Source organism: Gavialis gangeticus, unplaced genomic scaffold (genome assembly GCF_001723915.1).
Source record: "Gavialis gangeticus isolate Ggan-Ray unplaced genomic scaffold, GavGan_comp1, whole genome shotgun sequence".
Taxonomy (NCBI): Eukaryota; Metazoa; Chordata; order Crocodylia; family Gavialidae; genus Gavialis; species Gavialis gangeticus.
Genome location: NW_017729025.1, coordinates 29,347,372 through 29,369,074, shown reverse-complemented (window position 1 = coordinate 29,369,074; position 21,703 = coordinate 29,347,372). Strand labels below are relative to the sequence as shown.

Genomic DNA, 21,703 nt, shown 5'->3' with positions numbered 1-21,703 from the left:
CCAGAGAGGTGGTGCTCTCACCTTCCCTGGAGATCTTCAAGAGGAGACTGGATAGGCACCTGGCTGGGGTCTTGTGACCTCTCCCACCCCCAGTGTCATTCCTGCCCACGGCAAGGGGTCGGACTAGATGATCTGTCTAGGTCCCTCCCGACTCACTGATTCTATGATTCTATGAGTATACTGATCGTGTATGTTCCCTTTAAAAAGTCCCTATAATTTTTTAGTCAGTAATTAACACATTCCAGGAGCAGGTAAATTATTTCTTATATAATTCTACTTAATAAGTTTAATCTCTACCATCGAATATAATTATTATTTAATAATTTTAAAGAGTTATTTCTTTGAAAGTAAGAATTGTAGCCACATTGTGCCATGTACCATACAAATGCACAAGTAAGCCTGAATCATTAAATCTGATTTAAAACAAGGTGCAAAAACTGAGAAAAACAGGAGGAAGAAAGAGGATTAGGACAAAAATAATACAAGATAATATCACATGGTTACATAGGTTTTATAGTACTGTTCCATAATATGGTTCCATAGTATTAAACTTTTGTGGGATAATGTAAGTATGCTCAGCCATTGTAATTTCTAGAATTCCAGATGACAAGTGTTCTTTATTGTACAGGTCAAAAAATGAATCATTTTAAAAAGTATGTTCAGATCAAAATCTAGCTCTGTGCCTATAATACATAAGAAAAAAGTCTCCACTAGTTTCTCTAGAGTTGTGATGACCAACATTCTGTAATGTGGGAATGGAGACATTTGAACTGATATTCATACCGTTTTGTATGTAAAGGATTGTGTTAGATTAATATGCCTTTTGCTTATAATTTGTCCAACTGATAATACTTCATTCCTGTTTTTGATCAGGATAATTCTAGAGATAGAAGAGCCAGCTTCTAATCACAATGGAGGAGAGCTACTCTTTGGAGATGATGGCTATCTTTACATATTTACTGGGGATGGAGGAATGGCTGGTGATCCTTTTGGGACATTTGGAAATGCTCAAAACAAGTATGAGCATCTAAGTGTTTGTGTGCTGCTTGCATCTTCCTTTTTTTAAGTAGAAGAGAGAAGCTATGGGAAGTACAGCTGTATTTTTCTTATGCTTATTGTTTCCTTAACATTATGTATACATCAACATGCACGCGTATGCATATGTGCACATATATATAATGCTTATTCCTGTAACTGAAATTAGAGCAGCATATTTTAATTTCTCTAGAGAAAAAATTACAGAAATTGTCTCTGATTTTAATGTAAGCACCTATTGAACCTATGTTCTGAACTTAATTCAGTTTTCTGGGGGTTTTGTGGTGTAGTTAATTGGTAACAGGGGAAAGAGAGGTTTTCGCCTACAAACCTTTAATTTAAATCTGCCTAGTTGATAGTTGTAAAATGTCATTACCATCTGAATCCTTTTCTGTGACCCAAGTAAAATGTAAGGGTCTTGGTTCACTTGCTAATGTTCAGGTCACAAAAACCATCCCCAGAATTGGCAAACAAGGTTCTTCGCATGAATCTGATATCTTTTATTAGACCAACTTAAATAGTTGGAAAACAATTATTAAGCAAGCTTTCGGGTTCAAAAAGCTTGTCTGCCTATGTCCTTAGACCAACATGGCTACAACCTACACCCCTGTATCCCCAGAACTGGCATTTTTGCTGGCAGCAACAAGGATAGTCTCTGGTTGGGCAGGGGAACTGCTGTTACACTGCAGGGGATCCCATTAATCCTCACTTCTGGGTCACTGTGGGGAAGCTTGTGCTGCCACCCGTTGTGGGATAAATAGACAGCTGCAGTTTGAAGCATTGTCCAGCCCACATCTTTCATGAATAATAAATTCACTGGGACCCCAATTCTGCTAACTCTTACCTGACAGATTAATTTTTCTCCTATGAGTAATCTCACTAAAGTCAAATAAACTGATATGTGCTTAAAGTTAAACAAGTAAATGACTGTCTGCAGTATCAGGGCCTCATTTTTTTTCCTTTAAATCACTTTTTCTATTGCAGAAGGGAGGGAAAATTGTCACCTTCTAACTGGTTCAGAGAGGTATAAATTTATGTAGGAGATGACCCCCTACAGCTGCTATGAATGGACTTGTAGAAAGCAAGATTTCTAAACAGAAGGGAATTTAAATGCAAAAGATAGAGGAGACACTGCCGAGAGATGAAGGTGGCTTGAATAGGTTAATAGGGGTAAACAAAGCCACTAAGTCATTTAGGGAAATAGGGTTTTAAAAGCTAGTCCGGGTAATGGGATAAGAATCCATAGTCTTTGTTGAGACCAAGCCTAACACAGTTAACACATTTCCTCTTGGAAAATGTCAACCCTTAGCTTTCAATCAGTTTTTAGCGAGGGAAAAATAAGAGAGAAATTCTTCTGTTGCAAAGAGTTTGACAAGACCACAACAGATCCAAATGTTTTCGACACTGTGGATTCCTATTTGCAGTCTCTGTGTTTATCTTTTGAATCATGTAGGTGTTTGCAAACTTAGCAGTGCCAACATTGAGTGGCAGTCTATGGCACCATGGTTGAGAACTGCTGCTCCAAGGGGACACCTTGCCCTGCCTTTTGCCTGACCTCAAACTAATGCAGCTAACTACCTCTCTTTTTTCCTTTTGCATGATGGTACAAATCCTATTCTCATTTACATCCCTTGCAAAGCTATAGCTTACTTCAGAAAGAGGAGGGTAGCTCCCATAATAGTCAATGGCACGATTTTTTTGGTGCATCGAACAATGTATGCTTTCTGAAACAGAATTGAAGTCTTAAAATGTACTTTTTTAATACTTATCTTTGGATAAGAATGCATTTTTAATGAGCTGTTCTTTTCTCTCTTTCCCTCTTTTCTTTGTACAAATACAGATCAACATTGTTAGGCAAAGTGCTCCGGATCAACGTGGACAATAATGACCGTGGGCCTCTCTATAGAATTCCTCCAGACAACCCATTTGTTAATGATCCAACAGCTCGTCCTGAAGTCTATGCCTATGGGGTGAGGAATATGTGGCGCTGTTCTTTTGATAGGGGTGAACCCTATACAAAGGAAGGGAAAGGGCGACTTTTCTGTGGAGATGTAGGACAGAATAAATTTGAAGAAATCGACATCGTAGAGAAAGGAAAAAATTATGGCTGGAGGGCAAGGGAAGGATTCAGCTGCTATGATAAAAAACTTTGCACCAATTCCTCAATAGGTAATTGTACTTTCTAAAGAAATGACCTTAATATCCTGTTGTGCTGCTTCCTGTGCTTTCATTTTGAATTTTTCCTTTCACAGGCTTATTGTTCAGTTGCAAAAACATGTATTTTATGGCCTAAACTTGGCAGATGCAGTCTTGGCCTGGGAGTGAGTTGAGCTAAAAAAACCCAACGAAACATAAAATAACCATTAATACATTACCATTAAGAGTTATGAGAAAAATGATATTAGCTCTAATGCCCTGGCTGTTCCACTTCTTGGCTCAATATGCTGCTTATTATGCCAAACTGTGCCAAATTTTCGTGGAGCTGCTGTAATTTGCACAAATGTGCATATGGGATGATTTTTAATTTTGCTACATCAGCTACATATTATCAAAAGTCTGCAAAGTAGGAACAGTTTGCATTAACTTAAAGCACTCCCTTGTCCCTGAAACATTAATATTTTGCTGCTTTTTCTCCATAACTCACAAATGGTTTCTTTAGAAAAAGAATTTCTGCATGCAAGTAATCCTGTAGGTGGATTGCTTGCTTTGCCTACTTTTAAAAAGTTATTGTACATGCAACATGCTTTTTTTCCTGCTGGAAAGCAAAAATGCTCATAAATTAATTTTTAACACTTGGACTCAATACAAATGCTAGCTGACTAAATTTTGATCCACATACTGAATGAGCATGTGTTGTGCTACAAATGAGAAAAACGTGCTGTAAATGAGTCCTCTAGTGTGTACACAAAGTGCATATAGAATACGTTCTCCTCTTCCTGGATTCGTGAGTGATGTACATGTCATTTTGGGCCTGCTCTTTGGGAGTTGTAGGTGCTTGGGATCTCTCAGGATCAGGTGCCATATTATATAGTAGAGATGGCTTTCTTAATAAGAATGGTTTATTAGTTTTCTGGCCTACACAAAGGAATTGTCACCTGACCCAAGGAGGTGATGTCCTTGCCCACACTATCCCATGTCACCAATGGGGTGAGTTGTACTCTTTGGGACAGAAGAGCTGCTAGATCTCCATTTATGTCCTATCAGTACTAGTTCTAGTGTGACTGTAGTAGTACATGAGAGACTGGATACTCTAAAGCATTAGAGTGAGCACAATTCAGCTGTGTGATGGTCAGACAGAGCCAACTGAACATCATAGGGGCACTTGCAGGGGAGACTGCAGGACATGCCAAGCCAGAGCTGGCAGAGTGAAGCCTTCAGGGTTGTGAGAAAACAGAGTGGGGAAAACAGGCTAGGGAGAAAAATAGTTTTTCCTTCTCCTGCTTCCTAGCTTTTATGAAAGAGGGAAAGAAGGGGGGAAAGTAAACACCTCTTGTCTTGATACCCAGCGTGGAAGAGGAGATGGGGAAGGAAAGACAGAAGCATTTATCCTGGACCACAAAATGATCACAGCATGCTCTCAGCCCTAGTAATGCCTTGTGGGCCTTTCAGGAGGATTTTACATGAAGCGTGTGATGTTGTCAGGGCATCTTATCATAACTATTGATTCTCTTTAGAGTTAAGGTCCCCTCCTTTAGAGAGAGAGGAGATATTGGCTCTGGTCTTGACAGGGTCTGAGCATCCTATTTCCTTGCAGCCCTGTTCGAAGACGGAAGGCAAGGCTCAGGAAATCAGCTCACCCTCTCCTGTGGCAGCATTTAGTTAATCACAGAGCAAGAAATTATCCTTCATGAAATTATTTTACACAGCAGTTGCCTCTTAGGTCAACTAGCAGCTCCTAGTTATCACAGCCATTTCAGGGAAAGCATTAGTTAGGGTGAGGGAAGACATTAGTCAGGGTGGTTTGGAGAGGCTAAAATAAAAACAAAAACAGAATTAAATGTGATTCTCTTCAGTAGTTGGTTTATCACATAACAAGGGACTGGTACATATATAATAACTATCCAATTTAATAACTATCTACCATTCTCATATGTAGAACAGTGACTCTGCCTCATACATAAACAAGGCGAGATACAGTATCTTTTCCCCTCCACAGATGATGTGCTTCCAATTTATGCTTATCCACACAAAATGGGGAAATCTGTTACAGGAGGCTATGTCTATCGGGGTTGTGAGTCTCCAAACTTGAATGGGCTGTACATATTTGGTGATTTTATGAGTGGGTAAGTGCATGTTCCAGTCACTCAGCGAGCATTAACTCCAGCTGAAATTCTCTACTTATGCTGCATATGTCTGCAAATGCTTATGCAGTGTAACCCTTGCTGACTTGCTGCTACTTGCTGGTTATACCCTGAGTGCAAATCCTTACTGCTTATTACAAGAGACTCAAGTAACCTATTTTATGTACCACATTTCTATGTTAGTGTGCACTAACGTGATTATCACAACAGCAGTAGATGTTTCTGATTCATTCAGTGCAAGTACAAGCAAATGTATATCACTTTGACATTTATGTAAAATGATAAAAGTAGAGTACAGTAAATGAGTATTCTGCATTAGGTGCATCCATAAAGACTTCTCCAATGCAAAGTGTCCAACTGCAGAAGATAGTTCCAAAAGTATTTGTCCAGAAGTGTGTACTGTATGTATGCATGAGAATCAATTATCTGATACTGATAAGGCTCACATTGTGTCTAATGTGAACTGAATGCACTCATCCCTTCACAGGGTTGGGTACTCTTTATTATCCCATCTGGCACTGATAGACTAAATGCATCTTTGCCAATTGCCTGATTCAAGTTAATTTTATTTTTGTCTTGCAGACGTTTAATGTCCCTGAAAGAGAACCGTGCTACTGGACAATGGCAATACAATGAAATTTGCATGGGAACAGGGCAGACGTGTGTGTTCCCTGGTCTTATCAATAACTACTATCAATATATCATCTCTTTTGCAGAAGACGAGGCAGGTAATTGGATAATATAACACTGAATTTTGCTTTGTCTTCAAGTGAAATATCTAGGAGTGAGTAGAGAGAAGGTAGTTAGTCACATTTAGTCCCACAGCAAAAAAGTTTGGTGCCTGGGGCAAAGCCCGCAGTAGCAGCCCGCCCTTGCCCTGCACACAGATCCGGGGGACAGACGCCTCCCCATGCTTGCTTGGGAGTGCACACAGAGGTGGAAGCCCTCCCCCCATCTCTGTGCCCCACTAAATGAGCCACTTGTGGCTCTGCTCTGCACCCCATCCTGGCTGGGCAGCGCTTGTTAGCATCCCTTTGCTTTGGTGCCCAGGGCAGTTGCTCTGCTTGTCCCTCCCTTGCTACGGCCATGGCCATGTTAGTCTGAAGTCAGGCAAAAAGCAAGGTAGAGATGCACCTCACAAAAGCTTATGCATCTCTGATTTAGTTAGTTTATAAGCTGCATCTAGGAATGAAAATACTTTTATAGATTAAGGGATACGGATTCTGGGAGGTAGCTCTTACAGAAGTCACAGAATAGATGCATTCGACAACAGGTTCTCCAGAAAAAATGCAACACTCATAATTTTCAGGTAGTGTCATCTTCCCTGAGCAGCCAAAGTGCAGTCACAAGAGATCAGGAAGTCCGCTTGGCATATTTTTACATTGATTCATGTACCTTACCTCCTGAACCACTGTCATTTCAGAAGACAGTGAATACATGGAGTAAATATGTTTAAAGACAATTTAGAGAGGGAAAACTCAAACTGACTCTTGAGAAAACCATAGACACTGCACCTTAGTACTAGCAGGCTGTGCAAGAAGAATGGTATTTGATACAAGTTAATGCTTTTGGCTTGCCTGTTGACTGGCCATGACATTATTAATGGGTAACAGAAAATAATCTGCAATAAGCACATTATAGTGAAACTTGCTTAGACTGTCCTAGAATATTGTTTACTTGAAAGGAAATTTACAAATGGGTTTTACATTGTTAGAGTTTCTGGCAATCTACGAATTAAAAACACTTGTTATCTTTACTTTTAGCTTCAGCCTCCAGCTGATCTTATGTTAATGTCAATGAGAGTTTTGCTTAAGTAGGGAAAAAGGATTTGGCCTTAGTTATGTTTTAAATAAATATATTTTTAGAGAGATCTCAAAATAAGTTACCTACAGTTTATACTGCACGAGTGAGTTCATATGATCTGAAGTCAAGGGAATAGAGGATCTTAGGGCAAAACTTGTCATTGGTTATCTCTGTTACTACACTGATCTTGTTAATTGCTTGGGACTGAAAGGCCAAACACACTATATAATTTATAGCTGTAGACAGACTAGAGTTGCGCAACAAATGTTTAGCGTGGTTGCTAAGCAGCAGCATGGATGACTTTGAAATTTGGGATTTTGTGCTTTTATCCATTGAAATGTCTGTTGGCTTCTGATTGTAATGACTCTTGCCAAGAACTCTGAAGTATGTTTCTAAAAATCATTGTTTTTCCTGAAAGGTTGAGCAGATGATGTTTGACATAGATGGTGGGGAATAACTGCATATACAATTTTCCCATTTTTTAGCTTTTTTACGTGCTCATTTTAGTAAAATGGAGAGAAAAGGTATCTCTAATTTAGTATATTTCTTTCTTTTGGGTTTTCTTGGGCATCTGCAGAGAGTTTGATTTATAACTTTACTTGTCAGTGATTTGGATAGCACTTTCCTTACTGAAATATTAATTTATAGGGTTATTCCTTAGAGTGTTAACATACTCTCCCATGGAACTGCAAACATACATCTTTGTATATTTTATGGAACTCATGTAAAACTGAATTAATCTTGACAACCAACTCACTAAAGGAAGATGGTGGAACTGTGTCTACATCAGGGGTTGGCAACCTAGGGTCTGCAAGCCAGATCCAGCCCCTGGAGCTATTTGATCTTGTCTGCAGAGCTGGGAGGCTTGGGCAGTGGAAGGCTTTGCCCACATTATGACCAGGATGAGCTTTGTCACAGCCAGGTGATCAGGATCTTTGCCTGTGCCAGGCCATGGCCAGTGAGAAGCAGCAGTGGACAGGCCCTGGAGCTGGTCTACCTCAGACCCTAGCTGGGTTTCCCCAGCCCACTGCTGAAAAATGTTGTCAACCACTGGTTTGTGTATAGCATGTATAAGAAATAGGGTTTTGTTTTGTTTTGTTTTTTTACCATTTTTGGAAAGGAAAAGACATGGTGTTGGTTTTGCTATCAAGCCCAAGATCGCTACTCAGGTGCCAGAATTGGTGCATCTCATGAGCCGTCATCTTCAACTGACCAACAGACAACATGCAGCAGCCATCAGTGCCCCTGCCCTTGATGCAGATGATAAAACTTCGTCTAGAAGTCTATTCTAAAATGAACCAAGTCCTGTCATCTGTTCCCAAAGAAGATAAGATAATCCTTCTTGGCAATTTTAGTGCTAGAGTGGACAGGGATCCTGAGCTATGGAAAGGAACTCTGGGAAAGGAAGGGGTGGGGAAAGTCAATTCAAATGGATTTTTTCTCCTGAGCAAGTGTTCAGAACATGATCTCATCATCACGAACTCCTTATCCTGCCAAAGCAACAAACGGAAGACAGCAGGGATGCATCCCCAGCTCAGAACACTGGCACCTGATTGACTACATACCTGGGACATGTTGTAAAGATGCCTGACAACTAGCTTCCAAAATGGGTCCTATACTCCTAATCACTGATGGTCAGCGCTCTAGAGGCAGGCAAAATAGGAGATACAAGGACACCTTGAAGGCCAATATGAAGAAATGTGATATTAACATCATACCTGGGAGACTCAAGCACTGAATTGCTCCAATGGTGCCATGATGTTTGACAAGACACCAGTCATTTTGAGCAAACTTGCCTCATTATAGAGGCAGATAGATGAGAGAGACCAAGGGAAAGAGCTGTGACCTGACATCATCAGGATTTACTCCTTCCTCATAGAACTGTTTGCCACATATGCGGTCAGACATTCAGATCATTAATCAGCCTTCTCAGTCAGCTACAGATTCACCATTGATTCCCTTATGTACTGGAAGACTCATCCTCATACCAAAGGATTGGCACCACCGCCAGATGTTATACATGTGTAAGAATTAGATTGCTTGGTTCAGTTTGTCTGCATGTTTGAATTTGTGAGTAGGGCAGTGACTTTAATCAGATGCAGATATTTGGAAAATTACACATGAGTCATGGCACTTGCAGGGACAAAATATGAGAGAGCCTGGGGAATTTCCATAAGTAAACACAATGCAAAACCAGAGTAAAGACCTCAGGATTTCCACATGAGGTACACTTCAGTTTCTGTGTTGACCTGATCTTGGCTCTGCTGCTTCCTTTTCTCATCTTCACTGTGCTCTTAGGAGACTCTGTAAAGAATCTAATAGGTTAGCCTTCACCCTCCCCTTTCCTCTCCCCATCTCAACTGCCTTGTGTATCCTTTTTGCTTTCCTGAGTGATGAGCCCTGAGGAGCCCAGAGAATATCCTTTACAATGTGTCTGAGGCCATGGAGTATCTTCTCTATGCTCTAGAGCAGTGGTCTCCAAAGTGGGGTGTGTGCACCCCAGGGGGTGTGCAAGACGATTCATTGGGGTGCAGGAAGAAAATATTAGAACTTCTATTTATATGTATATTTATATAAATATACATATATTGGGGGTGCATGCTCAAAAATTTTTTACTGATAGGGGTGCGCAATCAAAAAAGTTTGGAGACCACTGCTCTAGGAGATGAAGAATGCAGTGCAACCTTATTGCAATGGCAGGACACTGACAGCCCTCACTCCCCCTGCTTTACTTATGGCAAGTTAGGACACTCTTGGCATGTTAGGGGCAACATGCCTTGTACTTGTGCAAGGGGTTGATTGTATAGTTTTTAGGAATAAGTTAGACAGACCTTGTATGGGATGGTTTAAACAGAGGTGTTTGTGCCTCAGGCAGAGCGTCTAACAAGTTGATGTCTTGAGGGCCCTACTTTTCTATGCTTCCGTGATTTATCAGGCAGGCTGGTCGACAAAGGGAGTGGGAAAATCAGTGAGTTGTGGCATCAAATTCTCCAGGGTAGATGGGGCTGTATGAATAATCTTCATCTAATCTACTTGATAAAAATGGAACTATTAAAAAGCATTTTTCTCCAATTACTTGAAAATGCTTGCAATTTAATTCTTGGTACATAACCATCCTGTCCATTTTGTTGTATTTTATAATCTGCTTTTTCTGTGTCAATGTATTGCTCAAGTGGTGTGTACCCATACAGACTGATTACTAAGCTGGGTTCCTGAGATGAGTAGTCCTGTTTCTCTACTTGGAAGTTCACTTACCTTGAATATTGTGTAACAGACACTTTGAAATTTGTACTCTTGCCAGAATCTGCTAGATTATTTGCACAAAGGGAACATGAGAGGAATGCAAACACAGTCAAAAGAACTTTGTTTAAAAATTAAAAATGAAGCAAATATTGGCCAGTTTTTTTGGATGAATGTCCAGCCCTAACTGTTCAGTTGATCAGAGCTGTGACAATCCTATTGCCTTTCTCATGAGATACACATCCCATGTATGAGAGCAGACTAAAGATTCAGGAATCATAGTGTTGCTCCTGCATAAATTAATCCAATGGGATAAATGAACAATCTTAATTGTAGTTCATTTTATGTTAACATACAGTATTCAGGAGGGAATCGTTATTAAATGAATGAAGTGATTGCACAGAAGACTCAGTTGATAGTTGGTGTGTTGGATGCCTTAATATTTAATGAAAATTTGTCAAAATAATTTATGTTAATGTGTAAACATATATCCACATAAAGTACTTCTTATGTTATGGTTCTAGAATATATTTATGAATACCAATCATTTTTTTTTTGATTACTTGTAACAAAGATATGAATACATTTCTCGGAGTTTCCTTTGAAGCTATGCTGTTGGCACTGAAGCTGCTGCTGTATGATGCAGAGATAATGCTTTCACTCTGTGTAGAACTAACATTCATGGAAAGCTTTCATATCTGTTTTCATGTATCTTTCTAAGGAGAACTTTACTTCATGTCTACTGGGATTCCAAGTGCCACTGCTCCCAATGGAGTAGTTTACAAGATAGTAGACACGTCTCGGTAAGAAAAGCTTTTATTACAAAAATTGAATTTGATTCTTTGGACTTGGGTTCAAATGTAATTGATGACTGTGGGTTAAGTAAATTGCTCTTATTTCCTTTAGCTCCTCGTCGGACAGTAACAGTTAATCAGGGTTGGCCTTAAAATGGAGAGCTGTTGCCAAAGGGTGGAAACAGATGTTGTCTTCCATTGTCTTTGTGCCGCCATAAAAATTTTAATAGTGGCACAAAGTGACAGCTAATAGATGTTCATACATTTGGTTGCATATATTGTGCTGCTTCATTGCAATGGATATCTATTTATTTTATGGTAGGAGAGCATGGGCATCCCAGAACTTCCCACACTCTCCTACCACCCCAGGCAGGCACTCCCAGAGCTTCAGGGGACTAATCCTATATGTTCCACAAATTCCTGTGGAGGATTGAGTGCCTCAAATCCTGGGAGCATATGCCTGGCTTTCCCTGCTTCTAGAGACATGCCCTTGGCATTCCCCAGGAACCACAGAGGTTGCTGGGAACACATCCCTGGAGGTGGGGGAACATATCTTTCACCCTACAATGTCAACAGGTGGGACAGCAGGCAATGTGTTTTGCTCAGTGAAGTGGATCAGTTATGCTGAGACATATCCCAGCACAGATGATCTGCTTCATTTAGTGACATCTATTTCTAGCCTAAGCATCACCATGCTGATGTTCTTGGTTCCCATAAGGCTTGCTGTCTGCACCCGCTGGTGGTCATGGACTTGCTTTTCAGCAGGTTACTTGTTTTTTGCTGATTGTGAGGATAAACTGTTGTCTTCTAAAAAACTAAGCTGCTATTTTACAGTGGGTTACTCTTTCAGACTTGTGCCCAAATGGATGTAGTCTTTAAGAATGACTGATACGTGTTCTCAGCCCCACACTTCCCTGCTGCTCAGAATTTGTAGAATGGCTTACAAGAGTGTAGAATATCTAGAAGTCAGTAAGCGAGAGAGGCGTTCTTCACATCCAGTTACTGCACTCTTATTCCCAGACAAAATATATACACACTACTCTCTCCTGTAGGGATTATGTACTGTATTTGTGCATGTGTAAAGTTAGAATAATTTATCCAGCTGTTGCACAGTTTTGCAAATCTTCAGAAGAGGCCATCAACGTAACAAGACAAACATAAGAGAGGAAAAATGGTTGCTTCCCGGGTTTAGCAGCTCAACAGGGAGGGACACTGCTATGGCAAACAAGCTTGTGCCAAATTGATGCATCATCTTAAGGGAATGTTTCTATAAAAGGCACACTGAATGTAGAAATCTGACATGAAGTGAATACACTTCTGGTGCTGCTTAAAAGAGCAACTCATTGTATTGACTTCCGGATTTTTTTTTCATTTAAATACTTTTGTCTAGCCCCTTTTTATTGCTATGTTGATTATGGTCCAAAGTGAAGTGTTGTGATTTTGTTTTAAATATATAAATAATTTAATGTCATCGTGTTTCTATGGAAATAGCTTAGGAACTTGCATGTGAAATGTGGCTCTCATTTCAGATAATAAATATTGTGTAGCTTTATAATTATCTTTTCAGTTTGAGTCACCTCTTTCCATATTGCTTAAGCCTGCTAATGATTCTTACCTTGATGGATTAGGCAATGGTAGGTTAAAATGGAGTCAAAATATTTCATATGCTCGTGAATATTTGAACTCTCTGATACCTGGAAAAAAATAGGATTTTTCTGTAGTGTTAAGGAGACTATTTGGATGATTTAAATAGAATGTTTTTCCTTGTAGATGCTAAATTCATTAAGGATGCAATGGACAGGAAGAATACTCCTGATACCACTGGAAAGCAATTCATCTTGTATTATGTCTTTTTCACAGGAGAGCGCCACCAAGAAAATGCCAGGTTGAGCCTTTGCCAGTGAAAGTAAAAAGCAGGCTTCTAAAGTTTGTGCCAAAAGAGAGTAAGTAACTTGTTGTTTTGTAGTATTGATGCATGTTAGTAAACAATAAATATATTTCTCTGTCTTTGTGCAGATGCAGGCTGCCCAGAGCTTCACCCTTCAATGTATTCTTAACATTGATTTATACATAAAGCATTTGAATATAAAAAATTAGTTCAGATAAATCATTTGAGTATGAATTATTTAACCACTTCCTTCCATAATAAACGTTCTATGTCAACTTTATCTTCTTATATGACCTTTTCCCATTCATGCCTGTTTTCCCTGTCTCATGAAGAGTAGCATGGGTTTTTGATTGGGAACATCTCGGGTGCCATCTACACAAGATGCTTTACTGCACAGTAAACTAACCTACTGCATAGTAAGGCATCACTGTGTAACCATGCACAGCAACTACTGTGCATTAAAATAAGCTAATGCATGGTTTTCTACTACCTGTAAATACAGGTAGTAGATTTACTGTGCATTAGTTAGTGTGCAGTAGTGCACAGTTAGATAGATTTCATAGACATTAGGGCTGGAAGGGACCTCAGAGATCATCAAATCCAGCCCCCCACCCAAAGGGCAGGAAGTCAGTTGGGGTCACAGGATCCCAGCAAGATAAGTATCCAATTTACTCTTGAAGGTGTTCAATGTAGGTGCTTGAACCACCTCTGATGGCAGGCTGTTCCAAACCTTGGGGGCTTGGACAGTAAAGAAATTCTTCCTTATGTCCAGCCTGAAACGGTCTTGCAGTAGTTTATAACTGTTCGACCTCGTCATCCCTTGGGGCATTCTGGTGAACAAATGTTCCCCCAGAAACTGGTGGTCACCCTTGATAAACTTGTAGGTGGCCATCAGGTCACCCCTGAGCCTGCACTTTTCCAGGCTAAAAAGCCCCATGGCTCTCAGCCTGTCATCGTAAGGTCTGTTTTCCTGACCTCTGATCATGCACGTGGCTCTTCTCTGGACTCTCTCAAGCTTTTTCACATCCTTTTTGAACTGTGGAGCCCAAAACTGGACACAGTACTCCAGCTGCTCCCAGGCAGCAGGGGGTGGAAGAACTGTCCCCTCCACCAGGCAGCTGCCTGCTTTCCAGGCCACACTCCAATTGGCAGCTGCCAGGGAAGGGGACAATGTTCCAATCTTAGAGCTGGGCCCCAGCAGTGGGTAGCTGCCAGGGAAGGGGACAGTGTCCCAGCCCTGGCTCTAATCTCAAAGAGATAGCAGGAGGCAGATGCTTGGGGCAGGGGTGTGGGGTGGGAAGCAGCTGCCCTAGAAGTGGAACAGCTTTCTCCCCCCAGCCCAGGCCTGACCTTGGCCTGACCCAGGCCGGACCTTGGTGACCCCTGCCAGCCCAGCTGGCATATGGGGGCGTCTAGTGCTCTCCCTGGCTGCCATATGGGAGCAGCGCAGGTCAGGAGTAGCCCTGCCCTGAACTGCTCCCATTAGGAGCAAATTTTCTCCCGATAGGCGCACGTGTAGACGCGCTCCCAGGGAAAGCTTATTGTGCAGTATTTTACTGAGCAGTAAGCTTTCTGCACATTAAGTGCATGTGTAGATGCATCCCTAATATCCAAGTCAAATAGCACAAGCAGTAACAGGCAGATGAGGGGGGACAAAATTTTTAAGTGCTTCTCCTCGAATGCCACAAGCCTAAAAAATAAGATGGGTGAACTAGAATGCCTTGTATTAAATGGTGACTTTGATATAATAGGTATCTCAGAGGCCTGATGGAAGGGTGATCATAGAATCATAGACTTAGGGTCAGAAAGGACCTTGTAGACCTTCAAGTCCGACCCCCTGGCTGGGCAGGACAAAAACTGGGCTCAAATGACTCCAGCCAGGTACGCATCAAGCCTCTTTTTAAAGACCCCCAGGGTAGGAGCCAGCACCACTTCCCTTGGAAGTTGGCTCCAGATCCTAGCCGCCCTGACTGTGAAGTAGTTCTTGTGGATGTCAATCTAAACCTCCTCTCCAACAACTTGTGGTCATTATTCCTTGTTATGCCAGGGGGTGCTAGGGGAAACAAGGTCTCTCCCAAACCCTTCTGGTCCCCCCTAGTGAGTTTATAGATGGTGACCAGGTCCCCCCTCAGTCTTCTCTTGTGAAGGCTGAACAGGTTCAGGTCCTGCAGTCTCTCATTGTAGGGTCTGCCCTGTTGTCCCCGGATCATGCGGGTGGCCCTCCTCTGGACCCTCTCTATGTTGTCCACATCCCTCCTGTTATGATAATAAATAGGATACTGTTATACCAGGTTACAAATAATACAGAAGTGACAGAGTACTACTGTTTGGGGATTTGAACCCAGGGTAGCCGAGTCAGCAGATAGTCCTCAGTGTTCGGCCACTTCTGTGATAGCACTGAGGACCCAGCTTCCATCTGCTGGCCTGGCCCAGCCCCAGGTTTGAATCCCTGTTTTACTATCAAGGAGATACAGATAGAGGAGTGGCACTGTATGCTAAATATAGTGTAAACAGTAGCAACACAAAAATCTTATCTGAAAGGAAAACTACCATAGAATTCCTGTGGATAGAAATGCCATTCTTGAATAAAAAGAATATAGTACTTGGATTGTAGTCCCAATTATGATATGATTAGGGAAATTAGAGAAGCTGCTAAAATGGAACAAGCAATAATAATAGGAGACTTCAACTGTCCTCACATAGACTGGGTAAATACATCATCAGAGTGAGATGTGAAGATAACATTTTGGATGTAATAACTTTTCTGGGAACCCACAAGAGAAAAAGCCATTCTTGACTTAATCCTAAGTAACACATAGCACCTGGTTCAAGAGGTATCTTTTGGTAAGCCACTCTTTAATAGCAACCGTACCATAATCCCATTCAGCATTGCAGCATCATTCTAGAGTCAGCCAAAAACAACTACCATACTGATATACTACTTTAGGAATGGAAATTGCATAAAAATTTCCCAAACGAAAAAAACAGGAAAGCTCACAAAATCTAGCAGGTCACACGTAAAAGTAAAATGGAGCAGGCCAAAAAAGAATTTGAGGAGTGTCTAGCAAAAGATGCTAAACTTATTCATAAAACTTTTTTAAAGACATCAGAAGCAGGGAGACAGTGAGAGAATCAGTGGGACCATTAGATGACCAAGGTATAAAAGGTACACTCAGGGGTGATAAGGCCGTGGCTGAGAAGCTAAATTAATTCTTTGTATTGGTTTTGACCTCAGAAGGTGCTAGGGAAATTCCCATGCCAGATCAGTCCTCCTTAGTAGATAGGTCTGAAGAGTTGGACTATGTTCAAGTGACAACAGAAGAAGTTTTAGAACAAATCAATAAATTAAATACCAATAGTCACCAGGACTGGATGGCATTCACCCAGGAATTCTAAAGGAACTCGAAGGCGAAATTGTAGAACTGTTGGCAATAGTATGTAATCTGTTGTTACAAAAGGCCTATCTACTAGAGGCCTGGTGGGTTGCTAACATAATACTATCCATCTTCAAAAAGGACTCCAGATGTGATCCTGGGAACTAAGTGAGTCTCACTTCCATCCTTGGCAAGTTGGCAGAATGTGTATAAAGAATAAAATCAGCAGTCACATGGACATATAATCTGCTGGGGAAAAGTTAGCATGGTTTTTGCAAAGGGAACTCTTGCCTCACCAATCTGATGAAGTTCTTTTGGCGTGTTAACAAACACACAGACAAAGGGATTGACATAGTATATTTGGACTTTCAAAAAGCTTTTGACAATGCTTTCATCAAAGGCTGTTAAACAAATGGAGTTGCCATGGGATTGGAGTGAGGGTTCTTTTGTGGACTGAGAGCTGGTTAAAAGATAGGAAGTGAAGGGTAGAGCCAAATAGTCACTTTTCAGGTCAGAAGTGGGGTCCTTCAGGGATCTGTGCCTGGTCCAATTTTGTTCAAAATGTACATCAATCATCTGGAAACCGGGGAAATCGGTGAATCATAGTGAAATCATCAGTTTGCAGATATTACCAAATTATTCTGGGTAATCAAATCTGCAGAAAGATCTTACATACCAAGCTAAGTGAGTGGGCAAAAAAATGACAGATGAATTTTATTGTCAATAATTGCAAGCCAATGCACATGGGGAAAAGATAACTCCCACTGTAAGTATTTGATGCTGGGTTCTGAACTAGCTGTTACTAGTTGTCAGGAAAGAGATGTTGGAGTTACTGTAGATAGTTCTCTGAAAATGTCAGCTTAATGTATAACATCAATCAAAAAAGCCAGTAAAATGTTGGGCATAATTAAGAAGGGAATTGAAAACAAAATGGAGAACCTTATCATGCCATTATACAAATACATGGTGCGCCCACATCTTGATTACTTTCCAGTTCTGGTCTCTGTCATCTCAAAAGGATGTAGTAGAATTAGAAAAGGTACAGAGAAGGGCAATCAAAATGATCGGGGGATGGAGCAGTTGCCATACCAGAAGAGACTAGGAAGGTTAGGAGTCTTCATTTTGGAAAGGAGAAGGATGAGGGGGGATATAATAGAGGTTTATAAAATTATGAAGGATGTGGACAGAGTGGAAAGGGAACTGTTATTCACTAAGTTCCAAAATACTAGAACCAGGGGGCATCCAGTGAAATTTGTAGGAGACAGGTTTGAAACTCACGTGATACTTCGTTGCCATAGGAGGTGGTAGATGCAGATAGCATAGTCAGATTAAAAAGGGGACCAGGCAGATTATGGATGATAGATCTATGTATAGCCATTGAACACTACTGTGATGATAGATCTATGTATAGCCATTGAACAGCTCCTGCCATTGTGAGGGACAGGATACTGGGCTAAATGGACCATTGATCTGAAGCAATGTGCCATTTGTATGTTCTTATGGGTTACCTGTCACCATTTCTGCAGTGGGATCTGTTTTTCGGTGGTACTTTCCCCTGAGAAACCAATGAATTATGGGGAGTCTCTGAGTAGAGAAGTGCACTGTAGGAGACTCAGTATTGTGTTATTAGAAGGATGCAAAGAGGACTGAAAAGATGTGAGGGAATGGAAAAACATTTGGAGCCATTTCAAAAGGGGAACTGCAGATTGGGAGTGCACAGCAGCTGTTACATTCTACCAGTTACATGTAGACAAGTTGGGAGTGATACAAATTTAGCAAAACAGCTCCAGCCTTAGCACCTCTTCATCCAGGGTTGAAGTTGGAGCAGTTTTGCTACATTTATATGGTCCACCTCCCCCATGCCTGTTTCCACTGGTGCACATATAACTGTTGGAATATAACAGCTGCTGCAGTGTTTAGATTAAGAGTCCCCCTTCTCTATTTAAAACAGCTCCAGATTTATGTTTGTCCAAACCCTGAGCTCCCAGTACTTGGAAGTGGGAAAAGGATGAGGAAAATACTCTCAGAAGAATCTTTTTGATCATTTAATCACCTACATGTCTGGAAAGATTCATAGATTACTTCAGGCTTTTTTGATTGTGTGCAGTATTGTACTGTTAAACATTGCAATGTCAACAATGTAGGTGAATTAAAGGTACAGAATCTAGTCACTTACATTAAATGAAGTCAGATAAATGCATTATTAAATTTTGACAATTAAAATAGAGCCAGGAAATGCTATATCCATTGTATTCTGTAGTATTTATTTAACCACCTAGGCAATATTTCCTGTACTTGTTTGTGAGTAGGTTAATACTATATTACTGTAGGGAGCTTTCACATTTTTTATAGTTAATTGTAACTGTACAACCTTAAAAATGCATTAACAGTTCCTACTGCTTTGATTTCAGTGACAAACACTTAGGCCCTTATAGAGTGGTGCTTAACTTTCTGGCCCTTTGGGCTGGATGAGGGGCACAGGGCTGATTCAGGGGCGAGATCCAGCACATGCTTGCTGTGCAGAGTTGGTTCACAAGCATTATCTAGTGCTCTGTGCCAGCTCGGGAAGCCACAACAATGAATGTGGTCACTGCTGTCCTGCCACCACATTTCCAGACCTGTGGAGAGCCCCATGTACTGAATTTGGCCTGAGGGCCAGAGGTTGAGCTTGCCTGCCTTGAAGGGTTAAGCCCAGCTAGTGCAACAAGCATTTAAACCAAAACCAAAAGTAGCATTGATTGCATTCAGTATACTCTCTCTAGAAATGTGAAAATCTCAGACTTAGAAAAATATTCTTATATGCATGTTCAGTATACAATTGGTAAACGTTCTTAACTTTGTTCATGTCAAAACAGTTTAATCTTGGTTAATTATAAGTTGTTTTCCATGTAAATTTCAAAATTCAGGATTTTTCAGTTTGCGCTTCCACATTAAGAAAATACAGTGGTAAAGTTTTGTTCTGTCTTCCTTTCTCAAGTTAGGAAAACATTTTTGTCACTTTCTTTTCTTCTGCTTACTATAAAATGAATGATGAGTGAAGTTGGAGGAGTAAGTGCTAGGATACAAGTCAAGGAGTGATGATATCTTTTCAAGTGCATGTGGCATTGTCAGAACTCAGTTGACTATTATTCTGAATGATGCATCTATCGCCTTTGACTAGCCTAAGTTTATTTTTAAGTTAAAAGTAGAGTTTGTATGAATAAGCAAGTCCGGTAACTTTCTGGAAGCTGAGGCAATAAAGTATTTTCAGCCCTTTGTAGTTCAAGGCTGCTTTAAAAAAAAACTTGTTTTGTGTCGTCCTGGCAACCCAGGTCTTTTTGCACATTCCAGTTACCAGAGAGAATTGATTTTGAATGTTCATGAGTCCAGCCCCACTGAATAAAGCATCTGACACAGTAGGGAGGCCAGAGCTCTCACAATCTGGTAACGATCCAATCATTAGTAATGAAGAGGACAGCAGAAGTAGAAGCATGTCTTTACAAATGCTTTTTTTGTGAGAGCCAGGAGCAGAGGCAGGGGACTTTATTCCTAACCATGAAACTTCAGACTTTAACTGTGACTCTTAATGCACACACCTTGGCTGACACCTTATATCCTGTTATTAAATCATGCATGGAAATTTGTTAATGTATCATCTTTTTTGTCTTACTTACTGGCATAGAGTGGTGCAGTCATCTGTGGTAGCCAAACATTCCTAAAAACAGTGGAAATTTTTAACTGATTAAATATTGGCTTAAAAAGTTATTGATTACTTACCCCGTTCATGTAAGGGAGCCACATGAGAGGAATTGCATAAGCTGTAAGCTCTATTTTTATGTAGTTATTTTTAGCTGCCATAGCTCTACAGATTCATTATAACCTCCATTTTTCCTTAACAGAACTTATTATAAAAATACCAACCCAACCCCCCAGACTAAGACCCACCACCAAAGCTCCAGGGAGGGGTCGGCCAACACCTGAAGCCCCCCATGCCACTACTCCAGACTGGATCGAACAACTCTTGGACCTTCTTAGAAATCAAAATAGATTGCAGACTACCACCAGAACGCCAACAACCAAGCCCCCAAAGTCAACAACCAAGCCCCCAAAGCCCAGGAAAGGAGGAAAGAGTGGGGAAAGAAGAGGGCGGAGGAAGAAAAAACCCAGTGTTCCTCCACAACCCCAGAATGGTGCGGTGCGACTGATGAACAGGCAAGCAAGAGGAAGAGACCGGGGAAGGGTGGAGATTTACATCAATGGAGAGTGGGGCACAGTCTGTGATGACTTGTGGAACTCTCATGCAGCAGCAGTGGTGTGTCATCAGTTAGGGTTCCCCCATGTTGTTAGGGCCACCAAGAAAGCAGAGTTTGGGGAAGGGGATTCACTTAATATTCTTCTTGATGATGTTCAGTGTTCGGGACAGGAGCAGAACCTGCTGGAGTGCGTACACGCAGACATTGGCAAACACAACTGCAGCCATAAAGAAGATGCAGGTGTGATATGCAGTCACGAAGATGTTACAGACACTGAAAATTAATAACAGCACATCAGGAAATGCAGAAATGGACTGTGAGCTCATCTTTCTTCCCCTCCTCCCCCCTTGCCCTTTTTAAACAGTGGATGCATTTACAAGGTTGTATTTACCCATGAGGATGCTACATCTGGTCTATGTAACTCATAGTTTTTTGTTCCTTTACATTCCATAATGTGTGTATTGGAGGGAAGAGAAGGTACAATGAATTATCATTTCAGTATATATATGGCAAGGGATTGGATTACAGGTAGAAGAAAAAATATCCTCAGGTAAGAGATTATGGAATAAAAAGATGTGCTCCTTTGTCATCTCAGATTGAATGAAGCACTGCATATCTTTAGGCACGTCTAGCAGTATTCTACCAAAAAGGATTCTCAAATGGCTCATTACCCTTTTGCTTATGTCAGTATTCACATTGCCTGCTTAACTGTTCTGTCACCTGTAGTTTCACAGATGTTAGAGACTGGAAGGGACTTACAGATCATCAGGTCCAGCCCCCCTGCACTTGGGCAGGAAAGGGGCAGGAAAGACTGCTGGGATCAGATGACCCCAGCAAAATGGGCGTCAAGACGCTTTTTGAAAATCGCCAGGGTGGATGACTGTACCACTTCTGGAGGGAGCCTGTTCCAAACCCTTGGCGCTCGACTTGTAAAGATGTTTTTCCTTATGTCTAGCCTGAAGTGATCCTCAATCAGCTTGTGCCCATTATTTCTTGTCCTCCCCTGTGGGGCATTGGTGAATAAAAGCTTCCTCAG

At 41.0% G+C, this 21,703-nt stretch overlaps 1 protein-coding gene across 1 annotated transcript in view; it reads left to right on the top strand.

Annotated features, from left to right (window-relative positions):
* The window catches only part of HHIPL1 (HHIP like 1), a 25,962-nt gene extending 4,479 nt beyond the window's left edge, over positions 1-21,483 (top strand). Inside the window, exons 2-8 of the mRNA XM_019518585.1 lie at positions 874-1,017; positions 2,876-3,204; positions 5,192-5,318; positions 5,919-6,064; positions 11,101-11,182; positions 13,034-13,116; positions 20,314-21,483. Of these exons, the coding sequence (XP_019374130.1) occupies positions 874-1,017; positions 2,876-3,204; positions 5,192-5,318; positions 5,919-6,064; positions 11,101-11,182; positions 13,034-13,116; positions 20,314-20,951 (1,549 nt within the window). The 3' untranslated portion in view covers positions 20,952-21,483. The remainder of the gene's footprint in view (positions 1-873; positions 1,018-2,875; positions 3,205-5,191; positions 5,319-5,918; positions 6,065-11,100; positions 11,183-13,033; positions 13,117-20,313) is intronic.
* The last annotated feature ends 220 nt before the right edge of the window (positions 21,484-21,703 follow it).